Here is a 21,053-nt window from a genome sequence, read left to right as displayed (position 1 = left end):
CATATCTAAGGTTATTGATATTTCTCCCAGCAATCTTGATTCCAGCTTGTGCTTCTTCCAGCCCAGCATGTCTGATGATGTACTCTAAATATAAGTTAAATAAGCAGGGTGACAGATCCCATTAAAATCACATTTTTGGTTGGACATTTAATTGTGATTTCAGGCGACTAATTTTGTCAATTCTTTTTTGAGAGGAAGCTTGACAAATTCCTAATATATTTGCTGAAAATGTTTCCTAATATTGTCTGCTTTATCATCTTAAAATGCTTTTTGCATAGCAAAATTTTGCCTTGCTCTGTTTTAGCAAGTTGCACTGCCATTTGTTGTAAAATTCGTGGAATATTTTCTCCCAGTCTCTTTTTTCCTTTACTGTTTCTAGCAGTTCCTCCAACTTTTGCATCTTCATTTGATTCTGCATCAATAGTATATTTTAGTTTTAAATTTGAAGCTTTGTTTATAGTTATTTTCTTAAATGAGAAAAATATATCATAATGAAAATAATAAGCACTTCAATTTAACTGCTTTTTTCAGTTTATATAGTTATCACTGTAACCTGTGCTGTATGCACAGAATATTCAAGTGCACACATTACAGTGTTACATTGATGCATAGGAAAACAAAGTCATTGGAGTGGAATGAATCTGTTTACTCTGACTACATCGGAAATGTGTTTATATGAAATACTAGAAGTAATATATGTGCCTGAAATCAATACTACAGTACACATACGTGATGCTGTGGTTAAAGTGAGACATGGTCTTATCAAAGCAACAAAATTGTGTTTAACAGAAAAGTATTTTACACTACTTCCTTTGTTTTGTTTTTTTTGAGTTTAAAATTTTTATTCAAAAAATGTATAGAGATCCCATGTACCCTTCACCCAGTTTTCCCCAATGTTAGCATCTTGTGTAACCATAGTATAGGATCAAAACCAGGAAATGGACTGTGGTACGATTCACAGAGCTTATTCCGATTTCTCCAGTTTTCCTTGCACTCATTTGTGTGTGTGAATAGTTCTGTGCAATTTTATGACCTGTGTAGATTCATGTACCTACCACTACGATCGAGCTACAAAACCAGCCGATCACCACAAGGCTGCCTTATGCTACCCATTATAACCACACACCTTTGCTTCCAGTTGTTGAAATTACTTAAAATTAAAAAAAATTGAGTTCGTCAGTCACACTAGCCCCATGTCATGTGCTCAGTACCAAAATGTGGCTGATTGCCATCATATCAAACAGTGCAGGCCTAGACTTGTGATATTATAAGATAGCTCAAGGCTTTGAGGTAGTATGGTCACTTTCTTTTAAGGTTCTCTTATACTATTTAGTTAATTAATAATGAAAGTCACACAGTCGTGTCCAGTTCTTTGCGACTCCATGGCCTATACGGTCCCTGGAATTCTCCAGGCCAGAATACTGGAGTGGGTAGCCTTTTCCTTCTCCAGGGGGTCTTCCCAACCCAGGGATTGAACCCAGGTCTTCCACATTGCAGGTGAATTCTTTACCAGCTGAGCCACGAGGGAAGCAGTTAATTAATTAACTTCCTCAAAATGTGTTAGAAAAAGCCACCGTAAAATATACCATGGAAGGTATATTGAAGTATTCTGTTTGACAGACTAGATATTACATGATAATGTAAGGTATTTATTGATATTTTGCTTAGAATAAACACTCTGATCCTTTGCAGAGATGAAAAAGTATGTTTATTTATTATTGGAGAGATGGGATTTTATTCTAAACTAGTTTCAACTTGGTGTGCAGAACTTCTGAGTGCTTGTCATATAATCAGATCCGTGGATTAGCAGTGGATGATTATAATGTAGATAGCTTACTACCTAATTGTTACAGAGAACAGGCAGGCAGTCTTACACTGCAGATGATTCATCTGAGCAGTGAAAATGCAATAATAATTGTGTGTCATGATTTTCCCACATAGTTAGTTGAAGTAGGGTAGAATTACTTGTGCTGTTTTCTTCCCTGTCATCTTAAAAGTGAAGAGTTCTAGAAAAGTAGGGAATTTGAGAATATATCTGGTATGTGAATAGCTTCTTGTTTAAAACTTTTTCTCTTGATTTCAGATTTACCTCTTGATGCTGACCTAGAAAATTTAAAGACATCTAAGATCACATTGGCTGAGATGCTTGGTGACATAATCTGGGAGGACCTATCTGAGTGCCTTATTAAAGATTGTTTGGTTTATTCTATCCCGACAAATAGCAGCAAGTTACAGCAGTATGAAGAGGTAAGAGCAGAAGTGTCCCTGAAGGTTTGGGGAGACCACAGGTTCTTGTCACTGTCCTTTGTTTATCTTAGAGATCGTTTGTTCTTTAAGAAAATTATTCATAAGGTGTGGATGCAAATTCCCTATAACTTCATTTCTCTTCTGGCTTGCTGCCTTTTGATTGGGAAGTATGCTTTCTTATTCAGTATTAATATGTTTTAATTAGGTACTTTTGAAAAACAATTGTTTTTATATTTGTATCAGGTCTAGTAGCTACTAGGTGATACTTTACTTTTTGGCTTCTTTCTAGTGTTTCCTCAAACACTAAAATAAGTACAGAAGTCCCCCTCTTATGTTTGGGGTATGTTCTAAGACCCTCCATGAAGACGTGAACCTGTGGTTAGTATTGAACTGTAGATGTATGTGAAGTGTTTTTTCTATACTAATGGGCAGGTAGTGTATATAACACGGATATGCTGTACAAAAGGATGATTCATATCCCGTGGGTAAAACACAGCAGGACAGGGCGATATTTCATTACGCTACTCAGAACAGCGCACAATTTAAAACTTAGGAATTATTTGTTTCTGAAATTTTTCATTTAGTATTTTCAGACCATAGCTGACTGTGGGTAACTGAAACTGAGGATAAGGGAGGGGGATTACTGTATATTTACTAAAAAATTTGTTGCACTTTTACTAAGCAGAGTCAGAAACTCCTAATGAAGATGCTCTTCCTGATGAGTTTAAATGTGTAATATTTTCTGCCTAGTAGTGGATGGTCTGTTCTAAAACTTAACCATCTGCTCCTTATTCTTTTCTGTACATTGGATTTGAAATGTTAATATTGAAAAGGAATATATGTATATAATTCTTTACTTTTCTTTCTTTTCCTTGCATTTCTTTCTTAGATCATACAATCCACTGAAGAATTTGAAAATGCCTTAAAGGAGATGAGGTTTTTAAAAGGAGATACTACTGATTTGCTGAAATATGCCCGTAATATCAATTCTCATTTTGCTAACAAGAAGTGTCAGGATGTGATCGTCGCGGCTAGAAACCTAATGACCTCTGAAATTCACAACACTGTGAAGGTATGGGGGGGATGGTTATAGTTTATTACACTGAGTTAGGAAGCAGCTGATTTTTGAGATGATTGTGGTAGAGTGGAAGAGCACGTGACATTTGCTGAGGTCATTGAGGTGAGTTATTAATTTTCTTAAACACTAGTTTTCTCATTTTGAAAGGGGTCCTAAGATCTACCTCTTTCATAGGGTATTGTGGGATCCTGATAAGATAACACACATAAAAGCGTTGTATAAATTGAAAAAGTATACGTGAATTTAATGGATTACTGTTGTTGAAATCATAGAGTGTATCAACCTATAGTTTTCTTGACATTATCACTTGAATTTTTAGTACGCAATTTTGTGACAGGTACTGTTATATCCAGAGATTATATCCTGTTGTGAAAATGTTGACTTCATTGCTTAGGCTAATAGAGGTGCTAGTTTTGAAGTTAATAAAAGGAAACAAAAAGATACGATCTTTGATGGTATAAACAATTATCTGTAAAATCCATGGACAAATTATAATTTGCATTGAGAGTAATTTACTCCTTTGACCTTAGATAATTCTGTGTATTTTTTCTGTTTTTTTAAAAAATATCTTGCATATATAAAATAATATTTAGCAAATGTAAGTGTTATTTAGATTAAAAGACGACATAGACTAAACTAATCCCTTAGAAAATTCCTCAGCCGCTTTTCTGTGACCACTGAGAGGACCATGCTTCTCTCCCCTCTGTGCTTTCTGCATGCCCCTTTCTCCTGGGGTTACCCTGTTGTAGTGTCCGCTTCAGTAAAATATTTAATTAGCCATTTGAGCTCCACAGATATTAACACATTTTGGTATAATCTGGGGATGTGAGGGGAACTGAAATGCACTCAGTACTGGGAACTGGGCCGCAGGGTTTTACATGAAAATCAGTTATGTCACTCTCATGCACAAAGCCCCGTGGCTTCCTGTCTCATTCAGAGAAGGACCCAGTCGGCTTACCGTGGCCTGCAAGGCCCAGGGTGATGGGTCCCCTATTGCCGCTCTGACTGCATCTCCTGCGGCATTCCCCTTCAGTCACTCTCTTCATTTGCCAGGACGGCTTGGCTACAGAACTCTGAAACCTCTCTCCCCCTCTGCTTGGAATATTGCTATAGACTTGCTCCCTTTCCTGATCACTATTTTACTTTTTTAAAAAAATTCATTCTTTTAAAAAATATTCCTTTGGCTGCGCCGCTCAGCATGTGGGATCTTAGTCCCCCAGCCAGGGATCAAACACACGCCCCACCCTTGCATTGGAAGCCCAGAGTCTTAACCACTGGACCACCAGGGAAGTTACCTGACCACTGTTAAAATTGTAACCTCCCCCTACTTCTTTTTTTTTTTAATTATTTATATATTAATTTTTATTTTTGCCTGTGCTAGGTCTTCTTTGCTGTGTGGGCTTTTCTCTGGTTGCAGTGAGCGGGGACTGCTCTCTACTTATAGTGTGCGGGCTTCTCACTGCAGTGGCTTCTGTTGTTTCAGAGCATAGGCTCTAGGCCTGCAGGCTTCATAGTTGTGGCTCCCAGGCTCTAGAGTCCAGACTCAATTCTTGTGGTGCATAGGGTTAGTTGCTCTGCAGCATATGGGATCTTTGTGGATCAGGGATCGAACCCGTGTCTCCTGCATTGGCAGGCAGATTCTTTACCACTGAGAGTCACTCAGTTGTATCTGACTCTGTGTGACCCCATAAACTATAGCTCGCGGGGCTCCTCTGTCCATGGAATTCTTCAGACAAGAATACTGGATTGGGTAGCCATTCCCTTCTCCAAGTGATCTTCCTGACCGAGGGATTGAACCAGGGTCTCCTATGTTGTGGGCAGATTCTTTACCATCGGAGCCATCGGGGAAGCCTCCCCCTATTTCTTGTACTCTTTCCTTGCTTTGATTTTCTTCCCTGACAGCTCATTTGGTAAAGAATCTGCCTGCAATACAGGAGACTCAGGTTTGATTCCTGGATTGGGAATATTCTCTAGAGAAAGGATAGGCTACCCACTCCAGTATTCTTGGGCTTCTCCTGTGGCTCACCTGGTAACAAATCCACCTGTAATGCGGGAGACCTGGCTTTGATGCCTGGGTTGGGAAGATCCCCTGGAGAAAGGAAAGGCTACACACTCCGGTATTCTGGCCTGGAGAATTCCATGGACTGTATAGCCCGAGGGGTCCCAAAGAGTCCGTCAGATATGACTGAATGACTTTCATTTCATGTTACTTATTGTCAATAAATATTTTGTCTGAATTACTGTTTTTCCCTGCTAGCAAACACGCTCTATGTGGGGAGGGTTGGTTTCTCTTTTTCCAGTGTGTTTTGTTCTTTGCTGTTTTGTTTACTGTTGTACCTCTAGCATCAAGAATGTACCTGGTGCCCACTACTGTGTACTTAGTGCTCAGTCAGTATTTGGTGAATTAATATGTATCCCCAGAGCTCGTCCTAACTCCTTGTTATAAATGAGATTGTTACTAGGTTGCTTTGTGCTCCGGGCTAAATCTTTCAGCCTTGTTGGACCTCAGTTTCCTTTTATGTAACATGACAGAATTGAACTAGATAATCTCTGAGCTCCCTATTCAACTGCTTCTGACATTCTGTAAGACTGTATTTGCCTCCCAAATATCCAGATCCTAATGATGGCACTTCCTCTAGATCAGAGTTTCTCAGCAATGCCACCGTTGACATTTGGGACCAGGTAATTCTTTGCTCTGGGGCCTGTCCTGTAGGATGTTCAATAGCACCGCTAGCCTCTACCCACTCGATGCCAGTGGCACCTCCCCTGGGTGTGATATTTGTATTCTCATTGAAACGTTATAACAGCCCTACAAAATAGATGTTATTGTACAAATTTTATATATAGATGGCAAGTCTGATGACTTTAATGTTTTTTTGAGACTTGAAAAAAACTTAAACTTTTTCTATCAGAAATTTTCCATAGAGGTCCAGTATGTGCTGAGCAGAGCAGCTCTTCTTGAGGTAGGAACCTGCCGCTTCCACCTGCTTAATCTCCCCCCAACTTTTTTTTGGCTCCTGAGGCATCTTTGATAAGCGAGATTTGAAAACCATTGTTTTAATGCAATTTATTCATATTGCAATGAGAAAATTGAGGTCAAGAGAGGTTAAATGACTTTGTGTAAAGTTAGGGTAGAAAATATCACTGATGTTTCCAGACTAGAGGCCTAGTATTCTTTCCTTTGTGTGTGTGTGCTCTCGCGCTTTAGTCATGTCCGACTCTTTGCGACCCTGTGGAGCCTTCTTTGTCCGTGGGATTCTCCAGGCAAGAATACTGGAGTGGGTTCCCATGCCCTCCTCCAGGGGGTCTTCACAGCCCAGGAATCAAACCACTGCCTCCTGCATTGCAGGCCATATTCTTTACTGCTGAGCCACCAGGGAAGCCCCGTTCTTTTCTTTATTTTTCACCAAATCTGGGAATTCTCATTCAGTGTAAATGGAGGGAAGGTTTTTGGATTTTGTTTGGAATTTTGTTTTTAAGAGCAGCATAAGCTAGCTTGAATGTGTTGTTTCTTTGGCTAAGCCGAGACATGTTTCTGATGGGAAATAACTTAATGACAGTGGAACACAAAGTCATACTGGTGTGCGTTAGTCCAACAGTCTAATCTGAGAAAGAGGATTTTTTGAAGGTCCTTTCATTTACCTAAAGTCTTGGGTCAGTTTCACAGCTTTGTTGTTTTCCACCAAGAGTAAGAATGCAGAGTGAAGAGAATGGCCCAGTAAAGGGTATTGCTTATTCCTTATGACATCCTTTCACCCAAGGTTGAGCAGTCATTAAAGTACTGCCACGTTCACTCATATCTTGTAATTATTCTGTGGATCCACAACTTAATTGTGATGGAAGCGGTCAGTATCTCATTCCTGACCATCTGCATGCATCTGGATTATTCTGAGGACGATGCGTTTTCTGTGTTTGACTCTTAGATCACTCCTGCTTCTCAGATAAGTGTGCCAGACTTACTTCGTCCTAATGAGGACGACAAGCTACAAGTACAGGAAGTATCCACCGCTCAGTGCAATGAAGTGGCGAATTTAGAGCCTGAGAATACATTGGACCAACATTCCTTTTCTTTGCCCACATGTCGCATCAGTGAATCTGTGAAGAAATTAATGGAACTTGCCTATCAGACTTTACTGGAAGCAACAACCAGCAGTGATCAATGGTATGAGTTCTGAGTTATCTGAAAATGGCAATGACTTGGTTAAATGTATATCTAAACTAGACATTTCTTAAGAAAATTAACTGGAATTCTTTGGGTTTTCTTATCCTATTAATATTTTTTCCCTAAAGAATCAGTATAGCACACAGATATGTATTAGTAACTAACTTTTACTTATAACAACATATAGTCTTACAGCAAAGTATGAGAAATAAAATCATATATGTGGATGGACAAATGGATTTGACATTAAAAATTGTTAATCACTTTTTAACAAAAACCTCTTTAATTTTTTACTTTCAACTTTTTATTTGACTTGAATGGTATTACATGAGAAAGCTCTTGTGAAGAACATAGAATGCTCCCTTGGAAATAATTAATACTCAGATGTTAATTAGCATTGGTGGTGGTGGTCATAGTGATAGTTGTACCACCTGCTTCAGCATGCTCTGGCTCTTTAGCCTAACATTCATTTTATCTTTTGAAATCTAGTTCCTAATTAATTTATATTTTAAATACTAATTTTAAGCAGTAATAGTTTGTTGGGCAGCCAAAGGTAGACGGAAAAGAATGAAATGCACCAAAGTTCTGATTTCTCCCTTTCCAGAAGATTTCTTCTAATCAACATTATATTCAAGATACCTAAACTCGATCCCACATACTTCCATATTTGAATCTCTTTTTGTTTAATAGGCTCCTTCCCCTACTCCTGAACCAGACTGAGGAGACGACAGTAGGCTGTAGCCCAAGTTGATCATAGAGTGGGTTTTCCAAAGCCTCTTTAGTTTGAATCTGTGTATCATAGTTTTTTATTTCACATTCTCATAGGAAAACAGTTTCAGTTAGAGCTTGACTTAATCAAATTGCGTCTTCCATGGGGCTTCTGAAGTTTTAATCCCCATGTATAAACAAACCCCTTTATTCTGTTCCAGAAAGAACATGCATTCTAAAATACTTCCATGACTTCAATGAATCATTATATTCACAAGTCTGTCTGGTTTTAAATATAAGGAGGAAGAAAAATGTAATACGTGTGAAGGGAGTTATGTACTCTTTTGGCGGAATAAGAGCTTCCCTTTGGCTCAGCTGGTAAAGAATCTGCCTGCAATGTGGGAGACCTGGTTTCGATCCCTGGGTTGGGAAGATCCCCTGGAGAAGGGAAAGGCTACCCACTCCAGTATACTGGCCTGGAAAATTCCATGGACTGTATAGTGCATGGGGTCACAAGAGTCGGACACTGAGTGACTTTCCCTTTCACTTTGCAGAATAAATACAGGAGTGAATAGGGCTTCCTAGGTGGCCCAGTGGTAAAGAATCCACTTACAAATGCATAAGACACAGGAGACGCCGGTTTGATCCCTGGGTCTAGAAGATCCCCTGGAGTAGGAAATGGCAACCCACTCCAGTATTTTTGCCTGGAAACTTCGGAGGACAGAGGAGCCTGGCAGACTACAGTCCATGGTGTCACAAAGAGTTGGACATGACTGAGTGACTGAGTATGCATGCAGGCATTTTTACGTGGCATTCACCTGAAATATACTCAAGCAGAAGTTAGGGACGCAAGGCAATTTTTCATAAGATAATACCAAACTATATATATATGTGTGTGTGTGTGTGTGTGTCTGTGTATTTTTAAATTTACTTATTTGGCTGCACCAGGTCTTAGGTGCAGCCTGTTGGGTCTTTACTTGCAGCATGTGAACTCTTAGTTTCGGAATGTGGGATCTGGTTCTCTGACCAGGGATCTTACCCACGTCCCCTGCATTGGGAGTGCAGAGACTTAGCCACTGAACCACCAGGGAAGTCCCACCAAACAACAGTTTTGTATACTGAATGTCTACAGACATCCTTCTCACCAAAAAATTAGTTTTAATAGGACAAACAAAAACACAGCTACAACAACCCACTTTCCTATTATCAAACTTCAAACAACAAGAATGCAATGAAAATAAAATGAAATAATTTAGGTATCATAGTCATCAAGTTTTAACAGTGTTTTGGGGTATAGTGAACCATGACTAATTTTTAATAATCATTGGTGGAATTCCTGTGACTTACTCAGGGTACATAGTTTCAGTTAGTCTTATGTAGAAGTAAGCTCCATGAGCCTTTTATTTGCTCTGAGAGCTTTTTAATAATAATCTTCAGGTGTTCTAAGACCAGACTTAAAGGGCAAGAAATCTTGAGGTTGGATTCTGTCCTAGAAATGTTGATTCATGTCCTTGCGTTGGGGTGAGAAGGAGAAAAGGTGGAGGCTGAAGGCAGACTGGCCCTGGCAGCACCAGTGAGTGCCTTTATTGATGCCTTGCCCTTTGCAGAGTGCGCCAGTGAGCAGGTGACATTTGCTGAGGCTTAGCTCCATTCATTACTGAAGGGATACTCGGGGTCCTGGCAGAACACAAATTGATAAATGGAAAAGAGGCTTTGGCTTGAACGCCACTGTTCTTAATGCTGTGAATGGGCCCAGGTTTTCAGACCTGCAGTTCAGTTGGTAACTCCTAGCTGAGAATTCATTCCATCCAGAGGAGTGGTGTTCTCAGCAGTGGCCAAGGCAGCTGTAGTCTTAGCTGTAGACTGAGCTTAGTCTCTCCAGCTGTAGTCTTAGTAGGGGATCTCACTTAAGGTGCACTGACTTAGAATTTTTTTTCTCATTGCTTTTATATCCTTATGCGTTTCTCTTGAAACTGTGTTTTCTTTTTAGTGCTGTTCAACTTTTCTACTCAGTGAGGAATATCTTCCATTTGTTCCATGATGTTGTACCAACATATCACAAGTAAGTGCCACTGTGTCTGACTTCTGTATAATATTGTAGGCTTGAAATGTTTGAGTCAGGTTAAAACAGTAACTTTATATTCCCACATAAGATAATTGGCTGCTAAAACTCACAATAAAGTACAATAAACCATTTACAATACATGTTTAAAGAACATCAGTCATTTAATAATCAATTAATAGGGGTACTATGCTGCTGCTGCTGCTAAGTCACTTCAGTCGTGTCTGCCTCTGCGTGACCCCATAGACGGCAGCCCACCAGGCTCCCCCGTCCCCGGGATTCTCCAGGCAAGAACACTGGAATGGGTTGCCATTTCATCTGTAGTATAGTAGGTAAGACAGATTTGAAAACTCAAGAGAACTTTTACCCTATTAGTAATGGTAGGTATTTTCAAAACTGTCTCACTTTACTTGGTTGCAAAACAAAAAGGTCATCCATTGCTCCATATTGCTATCTAGTAAACATCCCACATTTTTTCCTTGGCATTCATAGCTTTGCAGACTTAATACCAGGGGGCACTAGTGGTAAAGAACCTGCCTGCCAATTCAGGATACTTAAGAGGTGCTGGTTTGATCCCTGGAGGGGGGAAAGATCCCCTGGAGGAGGGCATGGCAACTCACTCCAGTATTCTTGCCTGGAGAATCCCATAGACAGAGGAGCCTGGTGGGCTATGGTCCATAGGGTTGCAGAGAATTGGACATAACTGAAGTTACTCCATCTTCCTTCACCTTTTCTCCTCACCCCACCGCAAGGACATGAATCAACATTTCTAGGAGAGACTGCATGTGACTTAGCACACACACACAGCTGCTCTTCTTAGTGACCTTAGGGTGTATTTACCTCACATCTTGGATTTTTAAAGTTTCTTTTGATATTAATCTGATAAGTTAATATTTAAGCCTCCGGGAGTTCTCTCTATCATCCAAATAAAGTGTTTTGGATGACTTTATAAATATTTTAAGTAATATGTCAGCAAAGCTATTCCTTAAGTCAAGAACTCTGGTTTCAAAGAAAAGGTCAGTTTAATGTTGATAGATTTTTGAACAATTGAGATGTTTTTAAGTAGGCCCAGTTATTTTGTTCTAAAAGACCACTTATTTATTGTAAACTTATTATTTTTATTTGTATTCTCTTTGCTGTGGCTTAAAACTTTTATTTCACTTTCTACTTAGTTAGGTAAAGGAAAAGAGAAAACCTCTTCAGGTCAGTTGATAGCCATGTCCTTGGGGATTCAAAGACAGTTGGCTTAGGGCTTTTTGTGCTTAGAAACATTTTTCACACTGGGCTGGAGTTAGATTTGTTGTTTCCCCCCTTTGTATGATCTGAGAACTTTATGCTAGACCAGTGGTTTACAAACTTTAGTGTGTTTCAGAATCACCAGGAAACTTTGGTAAAATACAAATTACCAGATTTCATGCCCCACAGATATCTGTTTCAGTAGGGCTGGAGTAATGTTGTTTGGTCGTTAAGTTATGTCCAACTCTTTGAGACCCCATGGCCGGCAGCACGCCAGGCTTCATGGTCCTTCACTGTCTCCCAGAGTTTGTTCAAATTCATGTCCATTGAGTCAGTGGTGCTGTCCAGCCATCTCATCCTCTGCCGCACCCTTCTCCTCCTGCCCTCAATCTTTCCCAGCGTCAGGGTCTTTTCCAGTGAATCGGCTCTGCACATCAGGTGGCCAAAGTATTGGAACTTAAGCTTCAGCAGCAGGGTTGGGATAAAGCCTAGACTTTTTAACAGATTTCCAGGTAATGCTGCTATTTTCTTGCCAGGGGACCACACTTTGAGAACAACTGTTCTAGATTAGTGTTCTCAGCTTTGGCAGTATTTTAGACTCTTTCATGGACCTTTGAGAATATATATATTTGCTTAGGCCCCAATTCTAGAGATTTTGATGTATAGGTGTGATTTAAGACTCAGATATCTCTGTTTTCTAAAGCCCTGTGATGATTCTGACATGTAGCCCAAAGTGAGGACAACTGTCTTAGGATGTTAGTTTCCAGCTTTGTATATTCTAGCCTGACATGGAACGGAAGTTTTAATTGAAAACCAGGAAGTTTTAATTGAATGACTGCAAGTGGATATGTAGCAGAGGTTTAAGACAAGCTCTCTTCCCATTCTAGGCAGATAGACTAATATGTGTGGACGAATGAAAACAGTGATTTTTAATCTTTTATGAAAATTTAAAATCACCTGGGGGGGGGTGTTTAAAACATATAAATGCCCTGATTTCACTCAGAGATTGTGTTCTGTTTGGAGAGTGAGGTCTAAGCATCTATATATTTAAACTTTCTCAGATGACTCTAATCTGCAGCCATCTTTGAAAACTAGTGAATTGGAAAATAGTTAAGTGCTTCATTGTATAAATGAAATAGGAGTTTGGAGAAAGAGGAAGCAAACCTATATTTCCACAGACTTACCAGTGTTAAATTTTAAGGGAATTATGTATAGCGATTCTAGGTTTCTAGTACAAAGAGTTGACACAGGTAAACATCCATTCCCTTGCTCTTTCTTTCTTGTTAACCACTGGGCTAGTTTTATCGAATAATGTCTCATGCGGGCAGAACAAACTCACTGCGTGGGAGTGGGAGCGATGAGTTTACATCTTGTTACGTATGGCATTTATACAGTAGACAATGATTAATCCCGAGAAAGTCATTAGACGAGTCAACTTCAGTAACAGGTGATTTCTTTCTTTTCCTTCGCTTCCTCCTGACCTAGGGAGAACCTTCAAAAACTGCCACAGTTGGCTGCCATTCACCACAACAACTGTATGTATATTGCCCACCACTTGCTAACCCTCGGGCATCAGTTCAGATTGCGTCTCGCCCCCATTCTGTGCGATGGCACTACTACTTTTGTGGACCTTGTACCTGGCTTCCGGAGACTTGGTAATGATGCCTTAAATGTAGGGAAGCATTTTGATAATGCAGCTTGTCAGACTAGTATCTGTGTAATTTACAAATGAGACCTGTTTGAAATTAGATGGTGGTCCCTGAGCTATACTGGAAGAGAGGGGGCATTTAATTCGCAGGTGTTCCCAGTTATTTAGCTTTATGAAGTGAATGCAGTCTTTTGAAAGCATTGCTTTTTCATGACATGATTCTGTGGTACATTAGAGTTCCAAACTGCATTGCTGGTGTGTGGTGAATTCACCAAATTAGAGTTTTGTCAGTAGAGTGACATGTCCTAAGAGGAGTAGTGTGACAGTCCTGTTAGCATTATTCGTAAGAGTCACTAATGTCAGTGCTTATTTGTTTGCAAAACCTCAAACCAGCTCCCTTCTATTCTACCTCCCTTAGCTTTACTTCTGATTATTAAAAATAAAAAGAAATATGGGATATCAGTATGTTTACTATAATGATAGCCTAGGAAAAGCAGAGAATCTGTATCATTTACGTAGCTTTTCAATTCCTGACTTTCCCCTGAGGTGGTGTAGATATATCAGAAAAATAAGCAGTGGCTTCTACTGTATATGTAGTCTTTCTTATCTGATTCTGGATGGACTTTTGAAAAAAGCTCACTATTCTGAGGATGGGCTTAGAGGGACTGGCTGATGTATTAGAAGTGGTGTTTTTATTAATCGTAACCTTAGGGCCACCTTATGTTAACTAACAAGCAGTTGTTTTCAAATAGGCAAAAACAGATACTAGGTTCCGTCTTGTCTCTCCTCCTCCACCCTGTGTGTAACTGAACGACACTCAGAATTCTTTATTCTCTTTTCTCGTCATAGGGACAGAGTGTTTTCTGGCCCAGATGCGGGCACAGAAAGGAGAACTCCTGGAAAGATTATCAAGTGCTAGAAACTTTTCAAACATGGACGATGAGGACAATTATTCTGCAGCAAGTAAAGCGGTGCGGCAGGTAGGGAGCTGTTGTTAGCTCTGCAGTTCGTGCTCTTTCTTTAGATGCTTCCTGCTTGTTTTTAAGCTGCAAAGTGTACGTGGCAGGTAGCTCAGTTGATTCCCCACAACTCCCTGTGGAAATGTGGCCACCTTTTCTAGTCACATTGATGGCCTTTCCTTTCCTTTTCCCTGCCCCACCAAGTCAATAGGAAGCTCTCTTCCCATTAAGCCAGTAGTGCGCCTAGTTATCTAATAAGTCTCCCATCACAAGTATTGGGTTGGCCAAAAAGTTCGTTTGGGTTTTCCCAAAAGATGTTGCAAAAAACCCAGATGAGCTTTTTGACCAACCCAGTGTTTTAACCCATGAACTTTGAGAAGTTTGAAATACTAGCTTTCATCTTAAAAAAAAAAGATGCTTCTCTCTCTTAAGTGACAGACCTTTTTACTCCAGTTTTCCTGTCCACAGGGTAAGTATTTTTCATCAAGCAAAGATATCACTAGGGTGAAATATTCGAGAAACGTGTTCTGAATGGCTTTACATCACTTTTATATAACACCTCTTCTTCCACACACACAGAAATGGTAAATGTAAATCTAGGAAAATGTGAGTTGTAACCACCTCTGTTCCATGTAAAGATCTGTGTTTTTCTGACAGGTGCTGCACCAGCTAAAGAGACTCGGAGTTGTGTGGCAGGATGTCCTGCCGGTGAACATATATTGCAAGGCTATGGGGACTTTACTCAACACAGCGGTCTCCGAGATCATTGGCAGGATCACTGCACTGGAGGTAAGGGCCACTAGATGCCTCTCCAGACTTGAGCTAAAGTTGTTCTTCCAATGATGTTGATGCCTCATTTTTAGTCAACACAGATGGTAGAAGAAATTGTTCATGTTTCATGTCTAAGTCATTATACTGTTATTTTCTCACTTTTGTCTTAATTCTGTTTTGCTGGAGTCTTGCTAATCTCTGTCCTTCGTATCTATCTAAGAAAGTAGGATTATACAGCTGACGCCACCTGGCATCTGTGTAAATTATGAGTGAGGAGCCTGGAAATGGGGCAGTGCTCCCAAAATCCAGAGTGTGAAGTTGTATACTTAATGAGTAAGTGGATCGAATACTCTAATTTAGTAAGATAGAATGCAGCCTTGTGCAGGCACCACTGTTCCAGCACCCTGTTGACATGGGGACTATATGTGTGGTCCTGCAGCAAAGTTGCCTGGACTCTGCGAGCTGATTCCTCTAAAATATAGATTGGCTAAACCCCTGTAATAAGATTCCCTGCTTTCCAGCACGCTGCACCATTTTCTACTGGAGAAACAGATTCTTTCATGCAAGCAAATGAAATTACCAACAATCTGTTGAAACCTATTGCATGTCATTCTAGTTTGGGGAGTATTGTCAGAGCTGATGAGATCAGTAAGATCTGCTAAATTGGTTGGAAAATATCTTGCTGCCACTGACCCCCTGCGTAGCTTGCACCAAAGATCTGCTGTTTTCTTCCCGCTAAATTGGTCCGATTCTGTTCTGTTGTGTTCCCTTTGTGCAAAATCAGGACATCTCTACCGAAGACGCTGACAGATTGTATTCCTTGTGCAAAACAGTGGTGGATGAAGGACCTCAAGTATTTGCACCTCTCTCGGAAGAAAACGAGAATAAGAAATACCGAGAAGAGGTGCCAGTCTACGTGTCCAAATGGATGCCGTTCAAAGAGCTGATGATGATGCTACAAGCCAGTTTGCAAGAAATTGGGGATCGGTGGGTAAAACCCTTCTGTAGGACTGATTTATGTCTTCACAACCATAAAAGAATATTAGTGCCATCGAAGGCAGTGCTTTTCTCTGTTTCTTAGTGTTACTCAGGAAGGTTTCATATCGAGTAGCAGTAACTGGGGCCTTTGCACGGCCTGTCGTAGCGCGGATCTCATGACCACTGTTCATATTTGATAGTGTAAGGACTTCTTGCTTCTGTTATTTTTGTCTTGAGCGTGTTGTTTTGTCGTGCTCTACAGATAGATGATCTTGTACCACTTGTACTTACAAGAAATACAACCTTCTGACACCTAGATGGAAATTCTTGCCCATTTTAACCAACAGGGGATGCATTTTAAGATCGATTTTGATATGTTAGTAGAGAAGTGACTTTTACCTGTAAGAATAGTCAGCATCAAACCATTGTTTGATTGGGCAGCAGTTTTTCTACAGGGATTCAGTACCACACACATAGAAAGGATTCCTCTTTTCTTAAATACAGTGGATGTTTTCTCTCAGCACCATCAGTTAACATTGCTATGCTCTGCAATTGCGTGCTTTGTTGTATCCTATTGAGTGTGTGAAGGTCATTGATACTGTGCAAAACAGGATAGATGTTGGCTAGTTGCATATCCGTGGATGCTTTAATTTTGTCTTGGTGTATGATTAACAAACACACATAACCTTGCATAGAGAACGCACTGAATAGGCGTTAAGGTCCATATCCATCTCTATAGCTACTTGTCTAGCTGATTTAGGTTGGTTTATTACAGATGCCCAAGTATATTAGACTACCTATCCTCGATGTGTCTGAGTTGTTCCCAGCAAATACTATTCATTCTTAAACAAGGTAAATGAGAGTTTTGCTTGAAAAAAAAAAAAAAAAAAATCACCTCAGAAGACCTCTAACTGCACTTAGTACAAACTTCAGTTGATTCCTCTATTATTTACAAGTCCTTGGTGGGTTATGTCTTCAGATAAGACTCCAGAGGGCAGCAGATGAGAAATTTTGTTTCTGCTGTTAAAAGGGCCCTCTTGCAGCCCAAGAATGATCATTAATTCTTTGTTGAGAACAGTTATAATACTGATATATCTCAGCTTCTTTTCTTCTGACTAGGAAGATGTTTCTCCTCCCAGAAATTTCCGTAGATATAAGGATAACTAATTGAGAAAATATTTTTTTTTACCAAAGTAACTATCTCCAGTGTGTAGTTTAAACATTTAAAAATTAAAAAATATACCTATGAAGGAGTACAGTATATATAACATATTCACAGGTCTAAAGAAAAAAAGAGTAAAATAAATGTTTGCGTACCTATTACCCAACTTAAGAAAAATATTATCATTACCTTTGAAGACCCTTATGTGCTGTTCTCCAAATGGTCCCCCCTCCCCCAGAGGTAACTGTCTTGAATTTTGTGTTATCTCCTTGCTTTTCTTTATAGTTTTACCACATTCATACATATCCCTAAATATAAATTTTAGACTTGCCTGTTTTTGAACTTCCTGTTAATGGAATCTTCTATAACTTGCTTCTTTTGATTAGAAAATTCATTCATGAAAGTATATGTAACTACAGTTCATATGCACTGCTGTATCATATTCTAATAATAGTCATAGTTTTTTAAAAAAGAGTTATAATTAACATATTATATTGCTTTCATGTTTAAAACATAGTGATTTGATATTTTTATGCATTATGAAATGATCACCACAGTAATAGCAGGTACCATCCATCACCAAAGTTGTTACAATATTGATTATATTCCTTATGGGTATGCTACATCCCTGTGACTTACTTATCTTATAGCTGCATATTTCATAGTTTATTTATTCTGTTGTTTCACATTTTCACCAGTATTTGGTATTATCAGACTTGAAATTTTTTCCTGGGCTAGTTGCTGTGAAATGGCTCATTGTCCTTTCAGTTTGTATTTCCCCAAATTCTAATGACATTGAGCATCTTTTTAGTGATCATTTTTTTTTCCATTGTAAAATGCCTATTCTTTTTTTTATATTGAAAAATCTGTGCTTTTTTGTGGAAAAAAGCATTTTGATGCATAATATTAAGTTACAGGTGCACAATATGGTGATTCAGTTTTTAAAGGTTATACTCCCTTTATAGTTATTATTGGCTATATTCCCTGTGTTGTACAATACATCCTTGTAATTGATTTTATTAGTTTGTACCTCTTAGTCCCCTACCTCTAAATTCCCTCTCCCCACTGGTAACAATTAGTTTTTGTTCTTTCTGTCTGTGAGCTGTTCATATTTTTTACCCTTTATTCTACTGACTTTTTTTGTGTGTGTGATTTTATGTATTATTTTTTGTGCCTATTGTTTCTCAGTTAAAATGTGCTGCCTGTGGTTCGCTTTTTAAAGTAGTTACAGATCCCATTTCTCTATATAACCCTGTGAGCATGTGGTCATAATTGTCAAGTTTAAACGGGCTTAGTGAGTATAGAATAAGGGAGAAGAGTTTTTATCTTTCTAACTTGGTCTCTTCATCTGTCTCTGCTGATATCAAAATGCAGCCAAGAAGCAGAAGATGTTAAAGATACTGAGTGGTAGACTCATAAAGAAGGGGGAAAATGCCAGAACTTGTTTTATTTCCATTTTAACACATTATTGAATTAATGTCATTTATATAACAAATCACCGGCCACAGGCAGTAGTTTCTGCAAAAATCCCCTGTTCAGTAATGAGTTAAACAAATACATGTTTGGAATCAAGTAAGCAATTTAAAAACTTTGCTTATACTTAATAGGAAATAGAAATTGTATTTTTTTATTTTGCAGGTGGGCAGATGGAAAAGGGCCCTTGGCAACTGCATTCTCTTCCAGTGAAGTGAAAGCTTTAATCCGTGCCTTGTTCCAGAACACAGAAAGAAGAGCAGCCACCCTTGCTAAGATTAAATAGTTCCATCTTCCTGGGAAGGCCATGTCTTGGCCAGGAGGATTCCTCTTGGCATCATCACTCCTTTAAAGACTTCTTGGAATCACTGATTTGTTGTGGAAGTTTGATTTCACCCAAGAACGCCTTACCTCCTGGCCTGTATGCTGAGATATCAAATGAAGTACCTCAAGTTGTTGACTTTTCAGCCGCTCTCCCATGATAAGAAACTCGAGGGGGACACTGTTTCATGTTGCTCCCAGGGTCTGGGGACTGTATCCATTAAGGAATCCAGGACATTCTAAGAGTCAGGATAAAGAATTTGTGAGGGATGGGAGATTTATTTTGGAGGGCAAGGGAACTATATTTGGTCTCGTGGGAATTAAAGAGACTGCTTTTAATTTTTCTTTCCAATAAATAATGATTTTCGGAGTTATGGGTGAGTGTCTTTAATAATATGGGAGCTTAACAAAGGAGGCCATCAAGTTTTCCTATCTTTTGTGCCATTTTTTTATTGACATTTATGATCCTCACAGAGGAATACTGACTTATCTTCTTTCTTCATGATACTCTCTGATAATTTCTCAACATTCTTAGGACCCCTAAGACTTTCTTTTAGTATAAATTTTTGGCACTTTTTGCTGTTTCAACTAAATGCTTTTTTCTTTCTGACCTTGCACACGGCTCGTAGGATCTTAGTTCCCTGACCGGGGATTGAACCCAGGCCTTAGGCAGTGAAAGTGCAGAGTCCTAACCTGTGGACTTCTAGGGAATTCCCAGACTAAATTCTACTTTTTTAAATTGGATTTTCTTTTCTTCTTCTTCTTCTTCTTTTTTTTTTTGTCTTCTCAAATTCCACTGCTTCTGTACCTATCAGATGGCAAAGGTTTTAAATTGCAGCGTGCCTTCGGTCTGTACGTGCTGTGAGGCGCGAACTCTGGGTTCTACAGCCTAATCCTTTATTTGGTGAACGTGGTTAATCCTACAGCTCAACTTTCTGTGTTTGTAACTCTGCAGCCATTGGAGGTTTATATTAGATTGAAGTCATTCTCTGTAGAACTCTGGATTGTATCTCTTCATGCAGAACTATGATTTCCTCTTGTGAAAAGAGGGAGAAGAGTGTCATGTGCGTGCGCCTCGGAGAAAGTGCCGTCTGGAGGAAGATTTCAGTGCAGCGGCCTGCTTCCTCAGGCTTCAGCCCCCAGTCCCCGGCATGCATAGAGTAAACTGCTTTCAATTATTCCCACTTCCCCTTGTTCTTAGTTCGGGCTCAGCCGCTAGACATTCTGGTTGCTTAGTTTTCCTTTTACCTGTTTAGAGGTCATAGAAGAATGAATTAGAAAGAAGGCTGGTGGTTTTTTTTATCAGAAAACTCAGCTGTGGTTAATGACAACCTATTTATTTATACTCAACATACCCTATTATGACAACGCACAGAAAAAAGACGCCTGAACCAACTTCAGTTTTTTTTTGAGAACAAAGAAGTTGTCTTCCTTGAGAGAGGGAGAGGGGACCATTTTCACAGAAGAAAATAACTGTTTTTGAAAATCCACACAATTTGAGGTAGCATTCTTTTTTTTTCAGTGATGGAAAGAATGGGGAGCTAAGGACAGAACTGAAATACATGAATTACAGGACTGTTAACACACAATAGAAGATTTCTTTTGTTCATAGAAGCTATTCCTGTTGCTTGACAGGTGTAGCAATTGAGGGGTGGGATCTCTTATATCTGAATAGTGTGCTCCTCATCCCTTCCCTCCCCACCATTAGCACAAAAAACCATCACAATTCTTCTGAGGCTGGGTAGACTCCATCCCTCAGCATTTGTTCCTCTGATGAATACTCTATATTATAGCACACAGAGCGGGCAGACTCCAATTGCCAAGGCAATGAACAACTGGTGTTTAAGTGAATATTCGTTCTGGTCAGAGATGAGCCATCTGACTGAGCAACATGGGAGTAGGGTCTTGCAGCTCTCACTAAAACCTTGAGGTAACTATTCTGACCGGGAACCTAGGATGGACTGGGAGGGAAACCTTCTTCCTCTAGAAAGAGTGTGGATTATGGGAGTAAGGGGATTTTTTTTTTAAAGAATTTTTTTTTTTTTTTGATGTGGACCACTTTCAAAGTCTTTATTGAACTTGTTACAGTGTTAAACTTCTGTTTTATGTTTTGGGGTTCTTTTTGGCCAGGAGGCATGTGGGATCTTAGTTCCCCTACCAGGAATCAAACCTGCAACACCCCCTGCATTGAAAGGGAAAGTCTTAACCACTGGACTGCCAGGGAAGTCCCGAGGGTAAAGGAACTTTA

General features: G+C 39.4%; 1 protein-coding gene across 2 annotated transcripts in view; it reads left to right on the top strand.

Moving 5' to 3' along the window:
• ZW10 (zw10 kinetochore protein) overlaps positions 1-19,175 on the top strand; it is a 35,187-nt gene extending 16,012 nt beyond the window's left edge. For both annotated transcript variants that reach the window (XM_086339274.1, XM_086339273.1), the window contains 9 exons: positions 2,084-2,247; positions 3,137-3,319; positions 7,249-7,487; positions 10,186-10,257; positions 12,979-13,148; positions 13,991-14,121; positions 14,758-14,889; positions 15,656-15,858; positions 18,650-19,175. In XM_086339274.1, the coding sequence (XP_086195400.1) occupies positions 2,084-2,247; positions 3,137-3,319; positions 7,249-7,487; positions 10,186-10,257; positions 12,979-13,148; positions 13,991-14,121; positions 14,758-14,889; positions 15,656-15,858; positions 18,650-18,770 (1,415 nt within the window). In that variant the 3' untranslated portion in view covers positions 18,771-19,175. The remainder of the gene's footprint in view (positions 1-2,083; positions 2,248-3,136; positions 3,320-7,248; positions 7,488-10,185; positions 10,258-12,978; positions 13,149-13,990; positions 14,122-14,757; positions 14,890-15,655; positions 15,859-18,649) is intronic.
• Positions 19,176-21,053: the final 1,878 nt, after the last annotated feature.

Source organism: Bos grunniens, chromosome 15 (genome assembly GCF_055505025.1).
Source record: "Bos grunniens cultivar Pamir isolate PY7600 chromosome 15, Bosgru_T2T1.0, whole genome shotgun sequence".
NCBI classification, from domain to species: domain Eukaryota; kingdom Metazoa; phylum Chordata; class Mammalia; order Artiodactyla; family Bovidae; genus Bos; species Bos grunniens.
This window is presented reverse-complemented; position numbering and strand designations above follow the sequence as displayed.